The following is a 25,622-nucleotide window of genomic DNA, read 5'->3' on the forward strand; positions in this document are numbered from 1 at the left end:
TGGCAAACTTTGTCATCCAGGATTCTTCCACATTAGCTTTAACCTCAGAGGAACTATATTCCAAACAGGAGTGGTCCCAGCACTGAGTTCTGTGACACACCACTAGTAACTGGCCTCATGCTGTATATGGATTCACCCAATTTAACCACATATCCTGTCTGTGAGCCAGCTGGCTATTCATCTGGTGACATAGGGATTTATGCCCACTGTTGTGAGTTTATTGATAATACCCGAGTTTGGAATTGTGTCAGATGTCTTAGCTAGGTCAAGGCAGGTGGTATGCACTGTTTTACCTTCATCCATGTCCCTAGTGACTTTTTCAAAAAAGTCCACTAGATTTAGTAGGCATGACCTGACCTTGACAAAGATGAACTGGGTTGGCTCCAGGGTTTGGTTTCCTGTGTTATTATTTATCAGGTCCATTATTATTCTTCCCATGGACTTACATATAAGGCTAATCAAACTTATGGGTCTGTAATTACCTGGGTCAGTTGATGGTCTCCCTTTGTGCAGAGGGATGATTGTTGTTGTCCTCCACTCTAGTGGGACAAAGTCAGTCCAGAGACTGTGGGCAAATAGATAACAGGCCTGACAGGTACTGATTCAAGCCATTTAAGAGGCAACCAGGTATATCGTCAAGCCCCTTTGAAGCCGTGTTTTTAGATTCAGACAGCGCACTAGCAACCTATTCATTGGTGATAATTGGCGATGGATTAATGGAGGGCATTTTTGGGAGGAGAACTGGGGGTAATGAGGAGATGAAATATGAGCTGAACGTATCAGCCAGAAAATTTGCTATATCTTCTGGCTGAGTATAGGTGATACTGTCCACAACTAATTTTGCACATTGTTGGGTGATACCCTTAAGCTTGCAGACATAACTGAAAAATGCCTTCTGGTCATCCTTAGCTTTGGAGGTTAGTTTTGCCTCAAAGTCTGCTTTCTGAGTCTTGTCTAGTTCCTTGATTTGCTTGATTAGATTAATGAGGGACTTTTTGTCCTGTTGAGCATATTCTTCTTGACAGAATATTTTTCTTTTGTTGTACAACCCATTAATAACAGGGGTCTACCATGGGGCCTTGTTTTTGCAACTTGATCTGGGCTTATTTCAGTTCAATACTGCCATTTTTATGCAGTTGTTTATATGGTCGTACAAGGCTTTAGTGTATGTCTCTGCATAGGCTTCTGTGTTTTCTGGGTTTGGGGGAGCTTGGAAATTAGCTATGCTGTCACGTAATAGGATGCAGCTTGCCTTGGAAAAGTTCTTAAATTTTTTGGAATTAGGTGGAGGGTCTAGTTTTACCTTCATTTCAAGGGAGACCACTTTGTGATCTGATCTTACTAGTAAAGTCATTACACTTGGGGAGGGTGCAGTACTCACCCATATTTGCAGTGCCAGATCTAGGATAGCTCTACCCTAAGTAGAGGTGCAGACTAGCTGCCCTAGAGCATGTGACTTTACAAAGTCAAGAAATCGTTGGACCTGAGTGTTTGTAGCCATGTATGCCTCCCAGTTAATAGAGGGGTAGTCAAGATCAGCCATGAGTATGGTATTGGGCTGAATGGTTAGTGATTTTAGTAACTTTGGGTACAATGTATGGGTTTCCTGGTTCATTGTGGAGGACCTGTAGTATGCAAGGATATGGTAATGTATTTTTTTCCCATAGTTAGTTGGGCATGAAGTAGCTTGAGCATATTGTTTTGTTTGAACAGCCTTGAAGTGTGCTTATCCTATAAATATAAACAGATACACTTCTGCCTTTTGTTCTTTAATGTTCAGTGGGTGAATGGAATGTATGAAAGGCATTATACCCATGCACAGCTGAAGTGCTTTCCATGGCTCTGAACTATGTTCCAATAACTGAACAGGCGTCAGCATTCTCCAGGATAAGGAGCATTTCTAGCAAGTGCAGTTCCTTGTTGAGACTCCTAGTATTGAGCAGTAACACCTTTAGCTTGTCCTGAGTAGCTTTTGCTATGTTGGAAGGTTTGTCTGTTTGGCAATGCCTAAAAAAGGCACTATAGGGGATGGTAATGTTTTGACCATTATCTGAAAGGCTAATGGTGACAGGTGAAGACCATCCCTGGCAAAGCAGTGTGGACTGCCAAACATGTTCTCTCAGGCCCGCAATACTGGACCCCTTTAGTTTTAGATTGGCACCAGTAGCTAAGCCAATTGCTAAAGCTGATCACTTTCTTTTGGTATTGTTGCATCATCTTTGGTGTTGGTAGAATACTTCCCAGTGCTAGGCTCATACCAGCTTGTGACACATACCCTGACAGCTCAAGCATGTCTCTCTTCGTATAGTCCAAGGAGGTACATCTCAGGTCATTCATTCCAAGATGGAGTATGACAGAGACATAATGGTACTTGGGGGTAAGTGACCTGAGTGCTTGCATGATCTGGTAGATCCTGCCCCGACAGGCAACTAACTTTAACCTTCTTATCCTGCCTGGTAAGAGGGACATCAGTGTGTCTCACAATGGAGTCTCCCATGACCATAATATTAGTTCGTGGAGTGTTTTGCCTTATGGGTGTGGCAGTTGAGACATAATGAGATGTGGCTTTATGTGTTGTGAAGGGAATTGTCTTGTGTGCATGTGGAGTTTCTGAGGACTGTGCCTGAGAGGCTTTGAGGTTTGGATAAGTTACATGTGAGCACCTCCACGTATATACGTCTTTGTGTCTGGTCCTTTGTAGATCTGGTTTTAATTTAAAACTTTTATAGGTTCATAGATTAGTACTAGGCTAATTGCCTGAGTGGGTCATTTTAAGCCTAGCTAATTACCCCATTTGAGAATCAAACCCTGCACCTTGCGTCTGCAAGGTAAACACTTTAACCATTATGCTAACCTCCCACCCAAAGCATTGATACCTACACAGACAGACAAACACGCAAACACACACAGAGTCTCACAGTTGCCATGTCTGGGATTAGAACTCCTACCTAACTAGTACATCACACTATAGCATTAGGCACTTATAGCACATGCCACTGAGTTTATTTCAGCTTCCTATCATAAACACTGATAGTCATTTGCTAAACAAAACAATAGTTTCATAATGAAAACAAACTTAGCATGAGCAACAGTAAATATCTCTGCTCTTGAAACTCACATTCAGTGAAAATGCATTGAAACTCACATTCGTGGAAAATGCATTTGGCCAGTGGCAGATTAAGAGTATCATTGGGCTGTTTTCAAACCATGGGCCCTTGCACAAATTTTTAGAACCATGCATAAATTCATGTGCTCTTTAATTCCTCTTCCTTAATATATTCACTTGCATTCCTTATTTAATACAGCACAACATATTACAATGTGTTTTAAATTGGTAGTTTTTAACATTTTTTTGTAAACATTGAAACAAAACGTATGAACCAATAATGACAAAATTACTCATTTCAGAACATGTCAACCATAAAAGGCCACTCAAACTGCAGTCATTATAATCTTCCAGAATCAGTCAATGTGCATAATCTATGCAGAAGTAAAAGATGTCTCAATAATTCCACATTAAATAGAACTGTAACTAATGAAAATGTTGCTGCTGGCAAACAACTTTGCATTTCAGTCCTTCATCTATAAATTCAGTGTCAGCTACCCTCGAAGAATAAATTGTCTGTTATAGTAAAAAAAATGGTGCATATCAGCAGTCAGTCTACCTGGTGTAAAAAGAGAGCCCACAGCATTCTGCACCAAAAGTAAGTATGCTACTTTTTTATCACTGATACTTAACAACATAATCGTGAACCTCTATGACTGACATTGACAGACTATAATCCTCATTTACAAAAAAAAAAAAAAAAATTAATAAAATTAAAGGAGACCTGGCACTTGGTGTGGAGGTTTAAGGCACATGCTTACCAATGATTAAAATTAGGGTTTGGCTCAGAGCAAAGTCACTTAACTAGGCGATGCTCCTAATTAGCACATGCACGCATGCATGCACACACACAGACACACACACACACACACACCTGCTCAGTACTCATGGTTGAAGAAAATGTTGAGGTTTTCTGGGAATTGCATTACAAAACAAAAGTGGGCTGTCCTTTCTTTATGCAAGAGACAGGTCCCCCCAGTCAATACGGGCCCTAGGCATCTGTTTAGGTCCCCTTGTGCAGGATCTAGCTCTGACTAGCAGTGAACAAGTAATATTACCTCAGCTTCATTGGTCCACATAAGCTATCATGTTCAATGGAGTCATCTGCTGCATTGTGCCATTTTCCTTCCATATTCAATTCAGATTTATCCACACCCAACTCTTATGCCTGTCCTCTGTTCACCTCTTTCCAAAAGGATCTAGTTTTTACTCAGATTTCTGTGTGTGGAGTAATTTTCCCAAGAGGTACTTCCTCTTTATCCACATATTAAAGCTGAAGAGTTAGCACTTCACGGATGAAACAGGAAGTTAGCAGGCATCATACACTGGTAGGTATCTTTCTGCCTTCAGTTAGTGCCTTAATTCCCACTTCTCTATGGGCAAAATACACATTCAGGATTTCTGTACTGCAGTTGCTATCACAATGTCCATCAAAGAATAGCTGGTCACCAGGATGGTGTACTCACACTTCTTATGCAGTTGAATAGTCAGTGGGCACTAATTCCATGTCCTTCCGCAAGAGTTTACCCAAACACCCACAGTTCATACCCTAATCGCTGGCTTACAATATAATGCTTTTTCCATTTTTTTTCAACCCTTACCAGCACAAGGCAACAATTCCAGCCTAATATGCAATGCACTATTTCCGTGTCTAGCACCTTCTCCATGTGAAACATCGGCATGACTCTCTATCCCCTGATGCTCAGTTGCCCCTTCCTCTCATACCTGTTATCCTCTCAACTTTCAAAGTCATAGCAGGTGGGCATCAAAATATTACCAGAAGGTCCCACGTCAGAGCACTCAATTTGTGTAACCCCAAATCCATACCATAGGGGAAATAAGATATGAATGTGCAAATTTGCACTCTTGGCAGGTGCAACCTATACACTTAGGACCCTTGTGGTGCTAACAGATGCACACCTACATAGTTGTATCAGGAAATAAAAAAGTAGACATGAATGCATAGAAAGAGCTGGGAAGGCTATAAGACTGTACGCAGAACCATTTTATAAGAAAGCGTTTTCTACATGAAACGTGAAAAAGAATGGTGAAAAATGGTGAAAAAGAATGGTGAAACAATTCAAAAAGAAGAATCAGAGAAATGCTTCACATATAATTAGATACACTGATGCAGATGTTTTCCATGTATTGCTGACCGAAAACAAAATACAAACATACCTGGGAAGCCAGTTTCCATATGCAGAACCTGAGCCATCTTTACCCTTCAGCTCTTCACCAGACCTCTCTGAGAATGACAGAAAAAGGTTGTACTGAGCACAAAACCTGAAATCCAAAGGAAAACATTTGCTTATTGAAAATGAACAAGAAATAACATTTCAAATGATAAGTTCCACAGCACCTGTAATGAATTAAGTGGTGATACTTTATATGTCCCTTACAGCTTACAAAAAATAAGAACATAAAAGCAAACCAGCAAAACCAAAAAGATGCAAAAAATGTCTGGCACTCTTAAATAACAAAGAGCGGTTAACTGATGGCACACAATAAGTTCCAGTCTAGTCTCAGGCACTTCTGTAACACTCGCTTGCAAACTGACTAAGTTATCATGTATAGATTTAATGTTTCTCATTTGTACTTGGTGTAAAAGTCGGAAATTTACAAAGCACAAAAGTATAAGGAGATCATTGGACTTGCTCAGAGTCAGATGAAATTAATACAACTGATGGTAATAGTACCAAAATGCCCTTTTAGTTGTATATGTTGTGCATCACCCTTTAGCAGCTTACATGCTGCCAAGTCAAACCACCACGGTTTCAAAAACAAAAGGCATGACCATACCTCTCAACTGTACTGAATTCCATGGTACTTCCCAGTTTTGGGCTCAAAATAATAGGGTGTCACGAATTCCCGACTGGCCCCTTTAAATCCTGATTTTGGTATGCAAACAAGAGCACCAGAACCATGTTGGTTCAGCATCACAATAAGATTTCACACCCTGCACTCAGTAACTACAGGTCTATATTACATTGCAGAACTCACAGGAGTCCAAATGATGCAATATCAAACTGTAAAGTTCGAAACCCAAAAAGTATGAAAACACTGTTCCGGTACAAAAAAAAAAAAACATGTACACTTTAAACTTAATCTAATGTGGGGGGCTTCACCCTCCCACACACACCCCTACTTAAATATAGCAACTCTGAGATTGCACCACAGGAGAGGGAATAGCAAAGCCACAAAAATGGCCCACCAATTTTTTCCCTGGGTAAAAAAATCGATGTTCCGTGGCTTCGCTATTTCCGTGTTCCGAACATTTGGGTTCGATATTACAGTGTTCTTACTCCTGTGAGTTCGACATTGTAATATAGACCCATAACTACTAGGATAGGCCCTTGCTTCTCCTCGATTCTTTAAATGACTTAAATAGATAACCGAATACTATTTACTTTTTACAGTCGTGGTTGGAATGGACACCTCACTTACTCATTTAAAAAACAAATAAATGAAAGAGACGAGACAACTGTGTAGAAAGTGCTATGTCTTTTACCACTAAGACCAATTTGATAACTGTAAAATAACACATTTTCTTTTAGGTTTATAGGTTGGAACTAGGCTATCGGCCCTAGGGCCTATACAAGCCTAGTCATAACAATTCCCTGGCTATTTCTTCCCTGGACCCCTGGTGTTGTAATTAATGCTGAGCTTTGGAAATGCAAAGAAAAGAAGAAACAGCAAAGGAGTCTGGAGTACAAGGCAAGAATACTGTTGCTACTAGTCTATGGCAGTCTTCAAATTTAGTGCACAATTTCTCAGTCTAATCTGTTAGCTACACCCCCGCCAGATGACTAATAACACAGTATAAAATGTAGGGCATACAGAGACTTAGCAGTAGCACCAATTTTATAATTATATTTAACCACACACCTGTATCATGTGATCACCACAAAACCTGGAGGACACGGGGTGAAAATCAAAGTATAGCAAAGAACTACACTCAAACAGAAACTGTTTAAGTTTTATAATCTGATTACTTTCTGATTCACGAACTTTGCACATCTTTTGAAAAAAATATGTATATATTTACATTTTATTTATTATTACTGGTACTGGATGTTGGAAAAGTCACAGTTCCAAGCAACATAAACAGAACACATTCATGTTTCTTTGACCTCTTCTTTTAAACTTTCCCGGTCAACAAATGTTAAATAATAAAATAATAAAATAAATGTCAGCACGGCATTGGTTGGATGACATAATTTCTGGATGGTATGCAATGCAACTGGACTGAGTCGAGCAAAGACTGATTGCTGGGTAAGACCTAGTTTGCACTGGCACAAGCATGGTGGTAGTGTCTTTCTCTCAAGCACCCTTTCTACATTGTGGAGCAGTTTATTCTCCCTGCCAGGGTATTGTTTTTAATGTACGGAAAAGTGCATTATAAGCATGTGGAAAAGTGCCGGTCATACCTCTCAGGTGTCCCTGATTTTGGCACCAAACTTTCCTCTGTTCCTCTTAAAAAAATGGAGATTTTGGAAGAAAAGTTAGCAGATTACACACTTAATGACAATAATTAGAGGAATACACTTTTTACTTCAGAAAATGCATGTTCAGATTTTCTTATTCTGTCAGAGTCTCAGTTCAGTAGTACTAATATTTTTAAATGTTCCTGTTCTTGGGGTAAAAGGTTGAGAGCTATGGTGCCTCTACCTCTGGACACAAACTAAGGCATCTGCAATTAAAACTTATTACACTTAGTAAAAGTAGGAAGTGCACATAAGGTGCTTTCTCTAGCATGCGTATGGAGCCTCTGCCTTTCAAAATATGAAGTATCAGTGGGTGGAGACTCCCGATTTTCTCTGGAGAAAATTTCAGTTTTTGGCTTTGTGATTATTAAAGTTTATAGTTGTTTTTACCTACAGACAAGGAAGGGTCAAAATAAAGTGGAATGAATGCTGATTTCTTGTAGTAAACGCAAGCAAAGAGAGGATGCTATGTTAGAAACCAGAGGGAAAAAATGTTTGATAAGTAGAGTCAATCGGGTGATTTGGGAGGGAAGTTTAAAGGTGGCTGTATTTTGTGAGTTGCAAGTAAGAAGCTGTTTTTTGTATAATTTTGCTTTTAAAAAGCTACAGGAGTTCTGTATCTGTTTGAGTTCAACTATGTTTGAAATATATTTTTAAAACATTTCTGTGAAGCAGATTACAGTAACAGTCAAAACATTAACAGGTTGGTTTTTTGCTTGTTTTCTGTCAAGCATACTAGCTTTTCTCCCACTACAGTCCAGCTCTTGCTCTTAACTCTGTGTGACTGTAGGTTTTTGCAGTTAAACTATTGCTTTACGCAGTGGAAAATAAATACATTTCATTTGCTTTGTCAATGTTGGTGAAGCTGTGTTGTAGGCTGCATTAATATTAAATGCAGTGATCTTTGCCTGTGCATAGATTTGTATAGGCAAGCTTAGTGTTTACCTTCGATAAGCTCTTGTCGGTTAAACCAATTGTTTTCATCTTTGACACAGAAGATCATGACTTCTAATCTTTACCAAGATGTGCTTTTAAGAAATACATTCAAGAAATGCACCTGATTAAAGGTGAATATCGAATTATTATGATTGGAGTTCCACCTGGCCATAATCTTATGTAATACTTAGGGAGTTGTGACTGTCTGGGACACATCAATGTTCTGTATCTTTCCAAGCATGTTTTTTTATGTTTGTTTATCATGTGTGCACAGAAAGATGTCTGTCACACAGCTAACCTGTAGCAACTGATCTGAAAAGTAGAGTGCCATGTTGTAGGCCTCAGTTCTTTCAAAATCATGTTGTATCCTATTTTCAAATCGCTGGCCAAATGCATTTTCTTTGAATGTGGGTTTCAACTCTGTTTCAATGAATGTGAGTTTTAAGGGCAGAGAAGTTTTAATGCTAAGCCTATTTTCATTGTGAGACTGCATTGCTTTGTTTAGCAGATGTCTATTAGTGTTTGTGCTGTAAAATGTAAAAAATAAAAGTTTTAAATAAAATCCAAATCATTGTAGACGTAAAGCAGTATGCACATTAGTGTTTATGGTAAATGGGGTGAAATAGCCAAGTAATGGGACACTGGAATGGCTGCAGGAGGGAAGGGCTGTATATAGGGGGACCCCATTCAACCATGACTTTGTGAGGGAGGAAGGGTGACAAACTCAAAGACAGCTCTGGGCGGCACAAACTCAAGCTATGCCACTGATCAGTAGGCCATGGAGAATGACTTTTGGAGGGCCTGGCAAACTATAATATTCTTTGGTTAAGATTAGAATATTGCCTACTATTAAATGCCCTAGTTTTACCACAAAGACCACACTGCAAGTTACCAAAAACTGAAGAAAAGGCAACCAAAATATGGCCCCAGACCCTCTAGTAAATGGTAACCATTTTTTTTGAAATGTGTAGCAATGATGATCACTGGGAAAGGAGAAGATGAACCTTAGGATTTTGTTTTTGAAAGTTGGTATCTCACAATTCCACTGGAGTGGGTGGGGGTCACATAATTATCTATGTAAATTTTATGTTAATCAGCGTACAGATTTGTACTTATTTTGCATGGGCCTTTGTCTAGATTTTTTATGTTTCCAGGTTGAGAGGCATGGGTATGGCTGTAGAACATTTTAAAAATATTATTAACAGTAACAGGACTACCAATGTAAAGGTACTTTCTAAATTTGGCAAGGGAATCACACGACTTACATGTACAAAAAAATAAAAAAAACTCTCTAATATGTCTCAGTTAAGTACCAAGTCAAAATTGTAACCAAGCAATAAGACATGAGCAAAGGTTTGTTTCATTGGTTCTTACTGGTTGCACTCTGTCAGCTCTCCTTATTGAAACTGAATACCCAGCAGCGTTAAACTAATATATAATTTGGCTCAATAAGATTCTCCTGCCAAGTGAGGTACAAACCTGCTGGTTTAAACATTTACTGTTTAGAAGACTTCATGCTCACCTTACTATTCTTCTCATGTGTGGCCATTATTACAGTATCCCAGTATTATCATCTGCACATGTCAGAACTCTGCAATCAGAGCCACATATTTAAAAATATCCTGCCCTTCAGATGGGCTACATGTATACAGTTGAAAGTTATGTATGAGAATGAAATGCTTTGATATCAACAGTCTATACTATTTTATTTCTTCATACTTCAAGTTACACACACATACACCACACTCACATTCTGCAAATGTATGTGTGTATATATATATATATATATATATATATATATATATATATATATATATATATATACATATAATAGATTTATTAAAATATCTATATATCTATATATATATATATATATATATATATAGATAGATAGATATAGATATAGATATATATATATATATAGATGCAAGTCCAAAGGCAGAATCACATTAGGTAGAAAAAATGTTGTGACTACAAAAGAAAGAATGCACAAATGAGCGAATGTCCATTTAAGTGAATCACATATGTATGCAGTAGCATTGTCGCCTCACAGCAAGAGGTTCTCCTGTTCAATTTTCAGCTGGAGCACCTTCTGTGTGGAGTCTGCATGTCCTCCCCCCACAGTCGAGTGGCATTCGAAAGACTTGCGTGAATGAGCGTGCCTTCGTTGAAGGTTGGGCATCGGGCTGGCACCTTGGCACCATAAAAATTGACTGCCAATCATTAGCGGACCAGAGTTCTGCTGTGACAACCCCTAACCGGGAAAAGCCGAAAGAAAAACAACAACATATGGATGACTTTAGTTTTATATTGCATAGGAAAGTAAGAAAAACAACAACATATGGATGACTTTAGTTTTATATAGCATAGGAAAGTAGGAGTGAGCAGGAAGATTAATGTTTGAATGAAAAAGTAGTGCTTGTGAAGACTGTGTTATAAATTGCAAATATGAAAGTGTTTGCATGTAAGGGTTAGAGTAGGGGTCATCTAAGGGGATAAAGTCACTGTTGTGCATGTTTTGTGTTGTCTGTACTATGTGCCCTGTATGTAAGGGTTAGCGTAAGGGTTATGTAAGGGGATAAAGTCACTGTTGTGCATGTTTTGTGTTGTCTGTACTATGTGCCCTCTTTCTCATCCCTGACCTTATTCAAACCAAACTTTGAGAACTGGATGGTAAATTTACACCCAGTCTGACCCCCATGTGCCTTATGGACAGAGGCTGTCAATAAGAAAAGTATTATCCTAACCAACACCCCTAATACTCCCCCCACAAACCCCTTAGTTGCCTTCCTATTAACATGGCCAACCATCATAAACACACCCATATTACTTAAGACCCAAATGGTTTGGGATGCTCAGTGAGGCTTGTAAGGGCCCTGTGGTCTTTAGCCTAGTAACAACCTATGAACCTATTTTGTAGAGGTACTGTTAAGGAAAGGGATAGGGTTACAGTTAGGGTTAGCACGCATGAATAAAATGGCTCAGTGGGGTGACACTTTATCTCAGTTTTGCAAGTGTGGTTTACTGATACAGGGGGTTTTGGTGGGAAAGTAGTATTCAATGTTTTGGGATTTACTCCAAGTCATTCAGTGTTTTCTGATTCACTCATTTTTGTTTTACCATTTGTGATTCTCTCTTTTGACTTTTCTACCTTTCATGATAAACTCATACGTATATCTACATACAAGATACATACATATATATATATATATATATATATATATATATATATATACAGGGGCGGCTCGTGGCATAGGGCTGCCGGACTGCAGCCCCCTCAAAAATAAAAAAAGAAAGAAAAAAAAAATGAAAAATAAAAAAAAATATTTTTTTTAAAATTCGCGGACTTCACGCATGCACATAGACCGAGTCCCGACTTATTGGTCTATGCGCATGCTCAAGGCAGTCCCCATAGGGGGACACAAGGAGACGTCTGTGCACTGTAAAGTGCACAGACCCGCCAGGATTATGGGACGCGTCCGGACTGCAAGAGGAGCAGCAGGGAGCATTGGGATCTCGCGGGTCTTCAGTATTGCGCGGGAAGGATGTATGTACGTTAACTCTGGATGTATTCATTCAGGTAAGGTGCCTTTTAATTTACAATGTTTATTTTTATTGAGTTTGTGCTTTTTTTGTGTATGGTGCTTGTGCTTTACTGGAGTTTGTGTATGGTGCTTGTGCTTTACTGGTGTGTGTATGGTGCTTGTGCTTTACTGGTGTGTGTATGGTGCTTGTGCTTTACTGGTGTGTGTATGGTGCTTGTGCTTTACTGGTGTGTGTGTGTGTGTGTGAAAATGCCCCAGGTGCTTATGGTGGTGTGGTAGGGAATGCCTCAGGCTTGAACCCTGTACCCTGTATGCAGGTGTTAAAGACTTGAGTTCCCTACCCACCACCATTTGTAAAAAAATTTCAGATTTTTACCTCATATTCGATCTGATCTGTTCCTCATAATATCTGTGGTTTGTAAATGTTGCAATGCTTGATATTTGATGGTGTAGTAGTAGCATTGTTGCCTCACAGCTGCAGGTTCTTGGGTTTGATTCTTGGCTGGGGTTCCTTCTTTGTGGGGTCTGTATCTTCTCCCTGTGTTTGTGTGGGTTTGCTTTTGTGCCCTCCCATGTTACAAAGACATGTCTGCATTATTTCTTCCTGGGCCTCTGCTGAAAATTGTTTATTTGTTCCAAGTCAGACTGTCCTGATTAAAAATGTTAAATAAAATTGACAGGCATTTGAATTTCAGACTTAAGGGTTTCTGAATGTTTAATTCCTTGCATTTGATGGTGCAGTGGTAGTATTGTTGCCTCACAGCTATAGGTTTTCTGGTTTGATTCTTGGTTGGGGTGGCTTCTGTGTGGAGTCTGCATCTCCTCCATGTGTTTGTGTGGATTTGCTCTGGTGCCCTGCCATTTTACAAAGACGTGTCTGCAGTTTTAATCCCTGCTGAAAATTGGTTTTGTTCTGTCCGCAGTAAAATTGACAGGCATTTGAATTTCAGACTTCAGGTTTCTGAATGTTTAATTCCTTGCATAATTGATGGTGCAGTGGTAGTATTGTTGCCTCACAGCTATAGGTTTTCTGGTTTGATTCTTGGTTGGGGTGGCTTCTGTTTGGAGTCTGCATCTCCTGCCTGTGTTTGTGTGGATTTGCTCTGGTGCCCTGCCATTTTACAAAGATGTGTCTGCAGTTTTAATCCCTCGTCTCTGCTGAAAATTGTTTTGTTCTGTCCGCAGTAAAATTGACAGGCATTTGAATTTCAGACTTCAGGTTTCTGAATGTTTAATTCCTTGTATAATTGATGGTGCAGTGATAGTATTGTTACCTCACAACTATAGGTTTTCTGGTTTGATTCTTGGTTGGGGTGGCTTCTGTCTGCATCTCCTCCCTGTATTTGTGTGGATTTGCTCTGGTGCCCTGCCATTTTACAAAGACGTGTCTGCAGTATTAATCCCTGCATCTCTGCTGAAAATTGTTTTGTTCTGTCCGCAGTAAAATTGACAGGCATTTGAATTTCAGACTTCAGGTTTCTGAATGTTTAATTCCTTGCAGATTTGATGGTGCAGTGGTAGTATTGTTGCCTCACAGCTATAGGTTTTCTGGTTTGATTCTTGGTTGGGGTGGCTTCTGTGTGGAGTCTGCATCTCCTCTCTGTGTTTGTGTGGATTTGCTCTGATGCCCTGCCATTTTACAAAGACGTGTCTGCAGTATTAATCCCTCGTCTCTGCTGAAAATTGTTTTGTTCTGTCCGCAGTAAAATTGACCGGCATTTGAATTTCAAACTTCATGTTCTTCAGAATACATAGTAGCACAACCTTTTTTCTAGCAATTTTCTAAGTTTATAAGATGAATATTTTAAATTTGTCCCTATTTTTGGGACTGTATTCCCCATTATTGGCTTCGTCCAGGTTTTTGTGCTAAGGTTGACAGCTATGGCAAGAACTGAATTCACTGAATATGGACTGTAGAATTGTGCATATTTACTGATAAAGGTGCACTGTAGAATTGTGCATATTTACTGATAATGGTGGACTGTAGAATTGTGCATATTTACTAATAATGGTGGACTGTGGAATTGTGCATATTTACTAATAATGGTGGACTGTAGAATTGTGTATATTTACTAATAATGGTGGACTGTGGAAGTCTGAGTAGACTTTTTTATGATAAATGTTCTCAACTGGGCAGTTTTGCCATTATGGGTGCATATGTTTTGTTTCATTGCTTACTGGAAAAATGTTCAAAACAAATTTAAAACACCCTCTAACAAGTGTACTGTATTGTACAAGGAATATAATTTTTAGTACAATGAGGAAGGTGTATCAAAGAGCACATGTATGTTTCATATGCAAGGGGCCTATGATTCGAAAACAGCCCAGAATTAATCTTTATCTGCCACTGGCAAAATGTATTTTATTTGAATGTGGGTTTCAATGCTGTTTCAATGAATGTGAGTTTCAAGGGCAGAGAAGTTTTAATGCTAAGTTTTCATTGTGAGACTGCATTGCTTTGTTTAACAGATGACTTAATGTTTGTGCTGTAAAATACAAAATAAAACTTTCAAATGAAGTCCAATCATTGAAGTAAAGCAGTATGCACATTAGTGTTTATGGTAAATGGAGTGAAATAGCCAAGTAATGGTTAATTGGAATGGCTGCAGAGGCTCCAGTTCAACCATTATTTTGTCAGGGGAGGGCAGCAAACTCAGACAGGCCCAGCTGAACTATACCTCCCAACTGTCCAGATTTTCAAAGAATGAATAGATTTTTGCTTCTTATTTTTGGTTTGTTGTTCATAAAATTTGTAGTTTTAATTCCTAAATGATTTGCCAGAAGTCACTAAATAATAAGTTTCAGACTTCATAACCTTCATAAAATGCATGTTAAAGTAAGAGCCATTCTATCAACTGTCTCAATTTATACAAGAGCAATTTTAGTACTGTTTATATGTGCCCCAATATATTTGGCCTTGTTCAGATTTACTGCATTAACAGGTTGAGAGGTACATGCAAATAAATTGCTTTATAGAATTAGGCATAGCCAACCTCTCAACTGTCCCCAATTTTTGGCTCAAAATGTTGCTCTTCCCCTAATAATCCCTCCAAAAATAGCAATTTTGGAAGAAAACATGGAGGGTTTACAATTAAGAAATAACTGTAATAATCAAAGTTATAGATTACTTGAAATGCATGTAGATTCTTTTATTTTGTCAGCTGCTCAAGGTAGCAGTACTAATAATAAAGTGTCCCTTCTTTGACAGGTAGAAGCTGTATTGTGTGTCTATTTTATATTTTTGCATCACATTTTTGGTCCATTTTTCATAAAATTGTGTTTTTTGGCAAATTAGTGACAAATCACTAAAGACTGAAGTTAGAAAATGACAGACATTTGAGTTTCAGATTTTATACCCTTCAGAAAATTCATACTAATGCAAGACCTATTCTATTATCTTTCTAAGTTTATTAGAGCAATATTTAAAATTGTCCTTATTGTTGTGCCTTTGTCCCACTTCTGTGTATGGCTTTGTCCAGATTTCTTGCTCTTGAAGTTGAGAGGTATGACAAATGTGTCAGGGCCATCACAGTCAGCCAGAGAGATTTCAAATTGTGACATGCTTGTTGCACCCCACTCCCCCATGTAGTGACTCTGGATGTGTCCAAGCAAGGCAAGGAGTAGTTGTATCTACCTTGGATGGGGAGGACACACTGCATAAGTACTACAGTGGCTTTTCATCTGTCCTTGATTTTGCAGAATGGTCTGGTTTCTGTCATATTTTTGTACTGTTGATTTATGCTTATTACTCAAAGTGCCTGTTGCTCTGTGTTAAGTAGCAATGCTTTAATGACCATAAGGTAAGCTTGTCTGACATCGTAAGATGCAAGTAAGCTTTAATAAGCATACTGTTAAAGAATTGCCAACATTGAAAGCCTTTCTGTTGTTGCCATGCAGAGAATACTTGACTAGATAATGTATAAGCCTTGGGTATTAAAGGACAGGATTCCATTATTTTAAAAAGCTCATTACACTTGTTGGAGACTTCCAGTCATCTCTACAGGCTTTACCCGTAAACTAAACAGAATGCCAATCATGTGTGGTCCATAACCTGTACAGTAATCCTTTAAGCAATGTATCTTGAGCTTGTTTCTTGTTTGCTTTTCATTTTTACTTTTATCATGTTTTCCCCATGAAACAAGTTGTCAGGCAGCAGGTCTTTTTGGATAAGAAACATTTTTACAAGTGGGGCATCACATAGATTTCTACTTTCAGCATGTTGCTTGGTACTTTAATAAAGCTGAATATATTATAATTAGAACTGCAGTGCAAGGAGAAGTGGTTTGAGTTGAGTGCTTCTGGTTTTTCTTATACTTGATTTTGACTGGCATTCCAGTAATGTATTTAAAAAGTAATTTATTTTTTCATGCCTCACAACCTTTTGTTTCCATCTAGATATTAAGTAAGCTGTCATGCAGCCAATGCATTGAAATATTTTTATTCTTCTACACTTATTTTGTCTTGATTGGACTTTCATAATGATGGTTTGCCACCCAGGGCAGCGTATTTAATTAAAGTTAGTTTTTTTTGTGGTTTTGTGCATAGCTCCTCCCCTTTATGGTTGACCACACCCCTTCCCTTTGACCCCGCCCATTCAGCGTCTCCTGCAGCCCCCCTGTGATTTGAAGTCACCAGCCGCCACTGTATATATATATATATATATATATATATATACATATATACACACACACACACACACACACACACACACACACACACACACACACACATGCACAATGTATACACACAGCAATACAAATACTCAAAAAATGGATATTAAATATGGTTATTTATTAACCAGTGTGGAGTACTGATCCACATAGACATTTTATAGATGTAGCCTATAATCTCTGCATCGTTAAATGACTTACTCCCAGTAACACTCTAAGCAAATGGAGGCCGAAGGAATCAAACCCTGGACCATAGGAAGAAGCTCATTAACAACTCATAGCCTTACTCATTTATGCTAATTGCTAAACAAATCGTGCCTTATGAGGGGTGCACTGCCTTTAAAATTGTCCTCTAGCAGTTCTAAGCCACTTATTTAAATGATCAGAAAAGGACTTCTGAGAATGTTGTTGTTTGTCTTTTGGCTTTTCCCGGTTAGGGGTCGCCACAGCAGAATTCCGGTCCGCTAATGATTGGCAGTAGATTTTCACGAATGCCGAGGTGCCAGCTCGACGTCCAACCTTCAACGAAGGCACACCCATTTACACATGTCTTTCGAATGCCCATCCAACCGCAGGGAGGATATGCAGACTCCACACAGAAGGCACTCCCCACACTTGAGCCAAGAATCGAACGGGAGAACCTTTTGCTGTGAGGCAACAACGCTACCGCTGCACCAAGGACTTCTGAGAATACATACTGGAATTGTCTGCAAGCTGAAAGCATTCTACCACTATATTGTTGTTTTCAGTCAGACTACCTAGGTATGCAGACAGGTTTGTGATAATTTGAATGTGTGTCTGAGCCTCCCAAAAGTAAGTAACTGAGCTGGAGATAAGAAAGAGGACGCGAGTTTGTCTGACAAAAACATCTGTTTTAGTTTGCTTAGCTTTAACAATACTTTGTTTGAGAATGTTTAGAGAGTTGTAAGCTCTACTGTTTAATATAAAGATCGCAGTTATGCTAAAACCACGAAGAAAGTGTGCTTTAGGGCAGAAATGCAGCTGTTTGACTGAACTAAACATTTAATTGTTTGCTACAGTGTTTGTAAAAAATTAACTCTGGTTTACTTAAATGAGCATTGTGAAAACTAATTTTTGATTTCCTTTCCCCAAACCATTGTATCCAGTGTTAGTGTGGCTGAAAATCATTAAATTGATGTGCATTTCATTGAGAAGAAAAATTTTCAAGGGCCTCTGTGATGTGAGGATTACTATTTTTTTAGGAAATTTGTCTTTCTATGTGAAACTGCAGAAAAATGTGTTTTATGTTTGTTACCCACCCACATGTTTTCCTCAGCATCATACCTTTGGAGCTTTTCTGTTTGTGTAAAGAGAAGGTACATCAAAAGTAGGCCTGACTTAAATTCTTTCCTGTCTTGCCCATTTGCTGAGTTTGGGCCATGCTACGTCCAAACTTGCTTCCTTAATCCAGTGTGCAGACAACTTAACCCTCTTATGTTCTACCATAAATCTGTCCCATCTTCAACATATAACCCAGCAATCTTTTATTTCCATTGAATCTTGGCTTAATAACTCTGATCTCCTAGTAAATCCAAATATAAAAAGCTGCTTCTATTCCTTCCCAAAACATACAACCTGAACAGGGCTGCCTTCAGTGTTAGATCCCTAAATAACACAAAATCAGAAATTGTCTCACACATAAAACTATTTGGAGTCATTACATAACAACAACTTGAAATTCAGCTTGCATATACATCAGACCTTCAAAAGACCCACCAGAAATTCAGGACACTATAAAATCACGCTTTCATTGGTGATGCCCAAAAAATGTGGCATCTACCTCACTCGTTTCATCTTTACAATATGGGTGTACAACAGTCACAGATCTACAGGCCACACTGACATCTAAACTAGAACAATGCTACAGTAAAGTGGTAAGGTTTGCAGCAAGCCTGCCTTATAGGCCACAGCACTGTATTGCCCTAAAACACCTAACTGGACTGAATTGCCACATTACCTCTCCTACTCTCAATTGATCAGGTCACACAATATAAAGTCAAAGGAAACTTTATTGTCATTCAAATCTACAACACAGTGTAGTTGAAATAAATTGTAATGTTTCATTTCCAATGCAAAGACATACATACAGAAAAATATTTTGCATACAGAAAAATATTGTATTAAAAAATAATTTGACATCACAAAAAAAAAAAAAAACAAGACATAAAAATTTAACTAGATAGATAAAACAACATATAGATATTGCAAAGTGTATAGTGCTCTCTCTTGGATTTCTTTTATCAGGGTACAGGTAAGAACAGTTAGAATTACACATTCAATACAGACATTAACTATATATTGCACTCATATGAACTTAATAACATTAGTGAAATTACTATTCCTGATCAAGCAGATGTATACATTCCTAAGTGATGGGGGGGGGGGGGGTGAAGGAATTTCCTTTCTTCTAGTTTGTCTGTCGGCAGAGTTTAAGAATCTAATGGATACGGGGAAAAACTGTTGTTTAGCCTGGAAGTCTTGCAGTGCATACTTCTGTATCTTCTGTCCGAGGAGAGGTGGGAGAACATGCCATTTGCAGGATGAGTAAGGTCATTGGTTATCTTTCTGGCTGTTCCTGTGCAGCAAGTCTTGTGCAAGACTTCTAAGGGTGTAAGTGTTACAGTTCACAATCCACAAAAATTCACAACTCTGACAGGAGTCATTCAGTATTATGCACAATCAAGACAATAACATTCACAAGACAAACGTCATCTTAACGTACACAAGTCCGATAACTCAGCAGGAAATGCCCCATACTCGACTTACGCACTAAAATATGGAACTGAATCCAAGTCCCACTGAGGTTAGCTAATATCCTCCTCATCTTAAAAAAATGATCTTAAGAAACACCTATTGATTCTTGGCTTCATTCTTCTTCAACCCCTGGGTAACCTCTCACAACTTAAATATCATTACTGACTCACACCTGTTAAATACGCCTGCATAAATGACTTCAGCTCATACTTTTCTACTAAACGATCTTTAAATATTGTAAATACCTGTACCCCGTTCTCCAATATTTCAGTATGAGGCTACTTTAACTCAGTAATTCAAAAACTTTTCTCCCTCACAATTCAATATCTCTATCTTAACGTTCTTGCTTAACTTAAAAAAAATAAATAAAACTTTGCCTTACCCTGTCACTCGTCTTCTATTTTCTTTCAACCTTTAATTTCTTATTTCTGTCTTTGACACCCAGCTTCTTCTCAGTTCAGCTCCAGCCTACACTAGCAGGAAATAATACAAATGTAATACTATTTATTCCACTAACACTTTTTCATGTATGTACAATATGCAATCACTAGTGTAGATTTTCCACTTCTTTCTGCTCTTTTGTGGCAATTGTGGTTATCACCAGTTCACCCACAGAATCTCTTTAGGATGTGTAAAAAAATCAACACACCCAGTAGAAACACAGGATAACATGTAGTCTGTGCAAAGAAGGCACCCACTCTAAGAAGCAAATGGACTTTATTAATATGCCCACAATTACAAATATTAAGCATAAGGTTACTAAAATAATGGGTAACAGTAGAGGTGGTCAAAACACGATTCATTAAATTACATTTCACTGTGCAAACATCTGTGAAACACTGGCTCATGAAAGTGAAATTGCTACGTCTTGGAAGAAAGCTAAGAACAGACACATTCTGTGAGCACCACCTTACTGTGACATGGGAGGTGGTGACCAAGGTGGCTGCCAAGTGGAGAGATAGAAAGCATGTTGGAAAGCAAAGGGCCACCAATGAGTAGAGATGGAAAGTGACCAAGATCAGGGAGACCACAGAGTGACGCCAGGATGAGGGGGGTGGAGTGGCATTTTCCTATCTGCTATCTAGTTCCACAGCAAGGAAGTCAAAGATGATGGAGTGCAGTTAATAGCTGTGGCAGTAGGCAAAGGAGAAGAGGGTGGAACTGTTTGGATAACGAGCAAAACCTGTGAACCTGAGCAAGCGTATGGCAATGACAGGCTTCTCCTTAGATCAGAAGAGACAGCAGTGCTCAGAGATGGACTGGAAAGCTTCAGAGTCACAGAGAAGCAGTAGAGGGCGACAGTCATCCAGGCAGTAGAACAAAAGGAAAAACAGTCAGACAACATAACAGAGGAACCAGTAACAGTGATCGAGAGCAAGGCTGTACAGTGCAACTATTCAGTGCAAGGATTATGGGCAGGAAGATGGGGGGAGGCTGAAAGCAGTGATGTATTAGGGGAGGATAGCCAAGGCTGGTATCACACAAACACAGTCCAGTATCAAGAGAGATGGCAGAGGGAGGTACTCTGTAAAGGCTGGTCAGGAATGACAAAGAAGAAAGAAATGTTAACAAAATAGTGATCCACATCATGGAAGACATCAAAATGCGAGGTTGGACAGGAAAGAATAGCAACCAGTAAAGGACAAGAAAAAATTCACCTCAAATTCCAGGTTAATTACCCTTATCAGTTGAGGCAGAGGAAAGGGGAAGTAATGGTGTGTCAAGACAGTGTTTCCATGCCCGCAAACATCAAGGGGGGAGGCAGACTTGAGGATAGAATCAGTAGAGGGTGCAAAGAAAGGGAGTAGTCCAAGAAAGGATTTATAAATGCAGAGAGGTGGCAGCTGATGTTCATGCAGAAAAATGCAAATTACTGCACTAGGGCCACAGCAACCCTGATATAAAGTATCGGAGTTAAGGAGAAGAAATTATGACAAAAGATTAGGAAAAGGACATGGAATATCAATCACACTAAGCCTGAAACACCAGGAGTAAAGTGATAAAGGCAGGGGACACAACAAACAGAATTCGGAGTGGTAGAGAAAGCCATTAACAGAATCCTGAAAGAAAATAATTAACAGAATCCTGAGGGAAAGGCTGGTTACTTTCTGAGAGGACAAAAGTCTTCTGGACAACATCATTCATGGCCAGAAGGAGCTCAAGACAAACCAGACAGAGAGTTTTATGACTGTTCTGAAGGAGACTTTAACAAGGGAGAATGGTAAACATGTACCTGACCTCACCCAGGTCTATGACTTGGCTCCACACTGGCAGCTGCTAATAAAACTGTAGGGGGTGGATGCATGTCCAGGGCTTAGGAACTGGACTGTATCATGGATAAAACACTGAACCCAAAGGGTTTCACTGAGAGGAACAGTGTCAGGAATAATGGAAGTAACCAGAGAAGTAAAGAAGGGGATTGTTCTCGGTTTTGGGTGGTTCCGCAGTGGTGCAGCAGTTAGCGTTGTCACCTCGCAGCAAAAAGTTCTCCAGTTTGATTCTCAACCGGGGTGCTTTCTGTGCAGAGATTGCATGTCCTCCCTGCATTCATGTGGGTTTCCTCTAAGTGCTCCAGTTGCCTCCCACATTCCAAAGACATGCGCCTGGAGCATTTATTGGGGTGTCCATAGTGGTGCAATGGTTAGCATTGTCGACTCACAGCAAGAGGTTCTCTGGTTCAATTCTTGGCTGGAGTGCCTTCTGTGCAGAGTCTGCATGTCCTCCCTGTGGTCACGTGGGTTTCCTCCAGGTGCTCTGGCTTCCTCTCCCATTCCAAAGACATGCAGTAGGTGCAGTGGACACTAACTTGGCCGTAGATGAGAGTGTGTGTGTGAGTGAGTGGTGCAAATGAACTACCATGGCAGGGCTAGCCACCCAGTGGTGTAAATCTTGGCTCAAGATGATTGTCAGTGCAGAAGTGACACCCCAATCCTATGCACAAAATGGGAAAAAAGGGTTGAGGGTGGATGGATGTTCTGGTTTCAGTATTTGGTATGTTTGCTTCAGCTTCAGCTGAGAGATTAGTGAATGGCATAAAATGCTTCAGTGGTAAATAAGGAAGAATTTAAAAGGACTGACCAAGTAAGTAGAAAAGTAGCAATTGAGGGTTCAGTATAAATTAATTATCGCAATTCAGCCACAGCAACCCTGAACTGAAGAATCAACTTGGGGGTGAGGGGAAATGATGGCAAAAAGGATCTGAGGTGTTAGTCCACTTATTGAGTGGATCATGAGGAAGTCAGTGGCAGGACAGGGGCAGACAGAATGGATGGGATCTCAGGACAGTGGTCTCTAAAAACAAAGAGATGATCATCCAACACTGCCTAGTGATGGCAAGACCAAATCTTGAGAACTGTGTGCATTTCTTAAGTAAACTCACCAGAAGAATTTGTGGCTTATAGGGAAAAGGATGCGATCAGTGTTTGCAGGAACTGCAGCTTGTCTCATTACAAACCAGAAGAGACCGAGGAGACATGATACATGTAGAGAAGATCATATTAAGGAGATGTGAAGGGATTACTCTGAACAGGAAAGGTAGATGGAAATAGGAGGAACAGAACCCAGAATGTATAAATGCCAAGGTAAGAATAAATGACAGTAGTAATAAATGCATACAAAAACAGTCATAGCAAGATTCATAATTGATATCTTTTAAATTTGAGAAGGGAGGAAACTGATATAGTGTCATTTAACCCCGGATAATTCCATGCATTAATATGAAGCTGCAAAAACAGTTCCTTTTTTTCCAAAATCAGTCCCCATGAACCACATCTGGGGATCTTATTCACTGTTTCCAGGACTAAAAATTTAAATTTATGGACTGAAAACATCATATTTAGGTATATATCTGGGAGCGCTACACAATCCCGAAAGCCCAAAATCCTGAAGCCCAAAATCCTGAGACCAAAATCGAAAGTTCGAAATCCTCAAAACTCAAAATACTAAAAACTGAAAATAATGACATCAAGATACCAACACTTACTATATTCCAGCACAAGTACATACAGAAACAAATAAAACACAAACCATATTACTCTTCCCCAAGTATAAGCAGGGGGGCAAGCCCCCCCTTGCACTCCCCACACCCCCTGCTACTTGAATATATTAACTCTGAGATTGCACTTCACTACACTCGGTGCAATCTCAGAGTTGATATATTTAAGTAGCAGGTGGTATGGGCGTGCAGGAGGGCTTGCCCCCCTGCATATAGTTGAAGGGTAATATGTTTCTATATGTGCTTGTGCTGGAATATAGTAAGTTTTGGTATCCTGTGTTTTCAGTATTTTGAGTTTTCAGTATTTTGAACTTTCGAGATTTTGGTCTTCAAGATTCTGTAGTGCTCCTGTATATCTAGATATGGTGTTTGCACTTTTTTGCTTAGCAATGTCAGAAAGATGTTCAAACATATGCTCCTTTAGTTTTCTTTCAGGTTTTCTAACATAGAAAGCATCACATTGGGGACATCTGCTAAATATATAACCCCTCTGGTGTTACAATTGGAGTATCCTCTAGCCCTATGAACCTATAGACCCCTGCTTGTAAATGTTTCATCTCCCAAGCCCCTGCTTACATTTATCAAAGGTACTAGAACTTGTCAGAGATTTGGGATGCATGGCTAGACTTAAAAAGGCCCTCTTGGTCACTAGCCTAGTAAACACCTATGAACCTAATGTAAATATCTGCAATGATAACAATGTTTGCTAACAGAATATTACTACATTGGTTACAGCTACCACATCTATAGCTGCCACGTCTTTGGTTCTTATTATGTCTCTCCAAGTAATCGCCCCTCTCAAAGTACTGTTTTAAGCAATTCCCATGTTTGTATACTATCTGGGGTTGGGGCACTAATTTGTTCAAGAAATCAGAATTGTTCCTGAACAGTCACCAGTTATTATCCATGATATCAACAAAAGCAGGGCTATCAGTACAATAAGTGGTAACAAAAGCTTTGTGAAATCAGTAAGAAATGGACGTTTTAAAGTCCTTACCTCCACTAGAAATCTGGTTAGTAACCAAATTATTAGTCTCATTTCCTATTAGGAGCGCATAAGCCCCATTTTTTTCTTTTGTAAATAACTTAATCAAAAATTGGTGTAATGAATGAACAAGAGTAACTCCTCCTCAAAAACACTTCCCATAACTTATCACATTCACAGATAAAAGAGGTAAAGCTTGACACTGTTCGGGCCAACCTAACAAGTTGGTCTTTTACTACAGCTTTTTTTTTCAGTGTCTTTGGTGTCAGCTGTTAAAGTGAAGAAGGGAGTTAGATTAACTGGGTTTCCTGTATATATCTGATACTCTCTTTCTTGATTTAAACATCTAAATAATTAACACAATCACACCCTACCGAATAGGTGAATTGAAATTTGTGTACCTTAGCGACAGACTCAACCCCATAAAATATGTCATCCAAATAACAGGTGCACATTACCCATGGGTCCACAAGCTCACTGTTGAACACAAATTTACTTTCTCATTGGGCCATTACTCTATTAGCCAGTAAGGGTGCACATGCTGCCCCATCACAATATCTGCTTTTTTTACAAAATAACTGCCTCTCAAAATGTATGAAATTGTTGCTGAACATGACTTCAGTTATGAATCTTGCTGTGATTGTTTTCTGTGAATTTATTACTATCAATTATGTTTATCTTTACATTTATACATGTATATTATTGTATTTATATAAGATTAAAGTACTGTAGGATTTTACAAGTTTATTATTATGTCAACGAGTTATTGGGTTGGTGGTCTTTTTCCAAGCAGAACAGCTATTTCTTACCTGTATCATTAAGAAGCAATTTTGTCACTGGTTTACGCGTCATGAGATTTAGTAAAAGATTTTTTTTTAAATGGTGAATCAGTCTGATTTTAACATTCTGATGAAGTCTTTGGCTAAGAGACGAAAGATCTGAAATTTTCTTTATTAAAGTGTATTTCCATGTGTGTCAATATGGTCTACTTGGAATGTTTTGAGTGGTGGTAGTTAACATGTTTCACTTTTCAGTGTGTGGTTCCTTGGTTCATTTTTTTGTAGATTTGGCACTTTCTGCTTTCTTGAAGAAGTACTGTCATAGGTTCATAGGTAGGTACTATGCTA

The 25,622-nt window shown here is 39.0% G+C and overlaps 1 protein-coding gene across 1 annotated transcript in view; it reads right to left on the reverse strand.

Annotated features, from left to right (window-relative positions):
• KANK2 (KN motif and ankyrin repeat domains 2) overlaps positions 1 to 25,622 on the reverse strand; it is a 1,503,136-nt gene that overhangs the window by 262,354 nt on the left and 1,215,160 nt on the right. Inside the window, exon 4 of the mRNA XM_044082338.1 lies at positions 5,285 to 5,389. Within this exon, the coding sequence (XP_043938273.1) occupies positions 5,285 to 5,321 (37 nt within the window). The 5' untranslated portion in view covers positions 5,322 to 5,389. The remainder of the gene's footprint in view (positions 1 to 5,284; positions 5,390 to 25,622) is intronic.

Source organism: Protopterus annectens, chromosome 9.part0 (assembly GCF_019279795.1).
Source record: "Protopterus annectens isolate FY-2018-M chromosome 9.part0, PAN1.0, whole genome shotgun sequence".
Taxonomy (NCBI): domain Eukaryota; kingdom Metazoa; phylum Chordata; order Ceratodontiformes; family Protopteridae; genus Protopterus; species Protopterus annectens.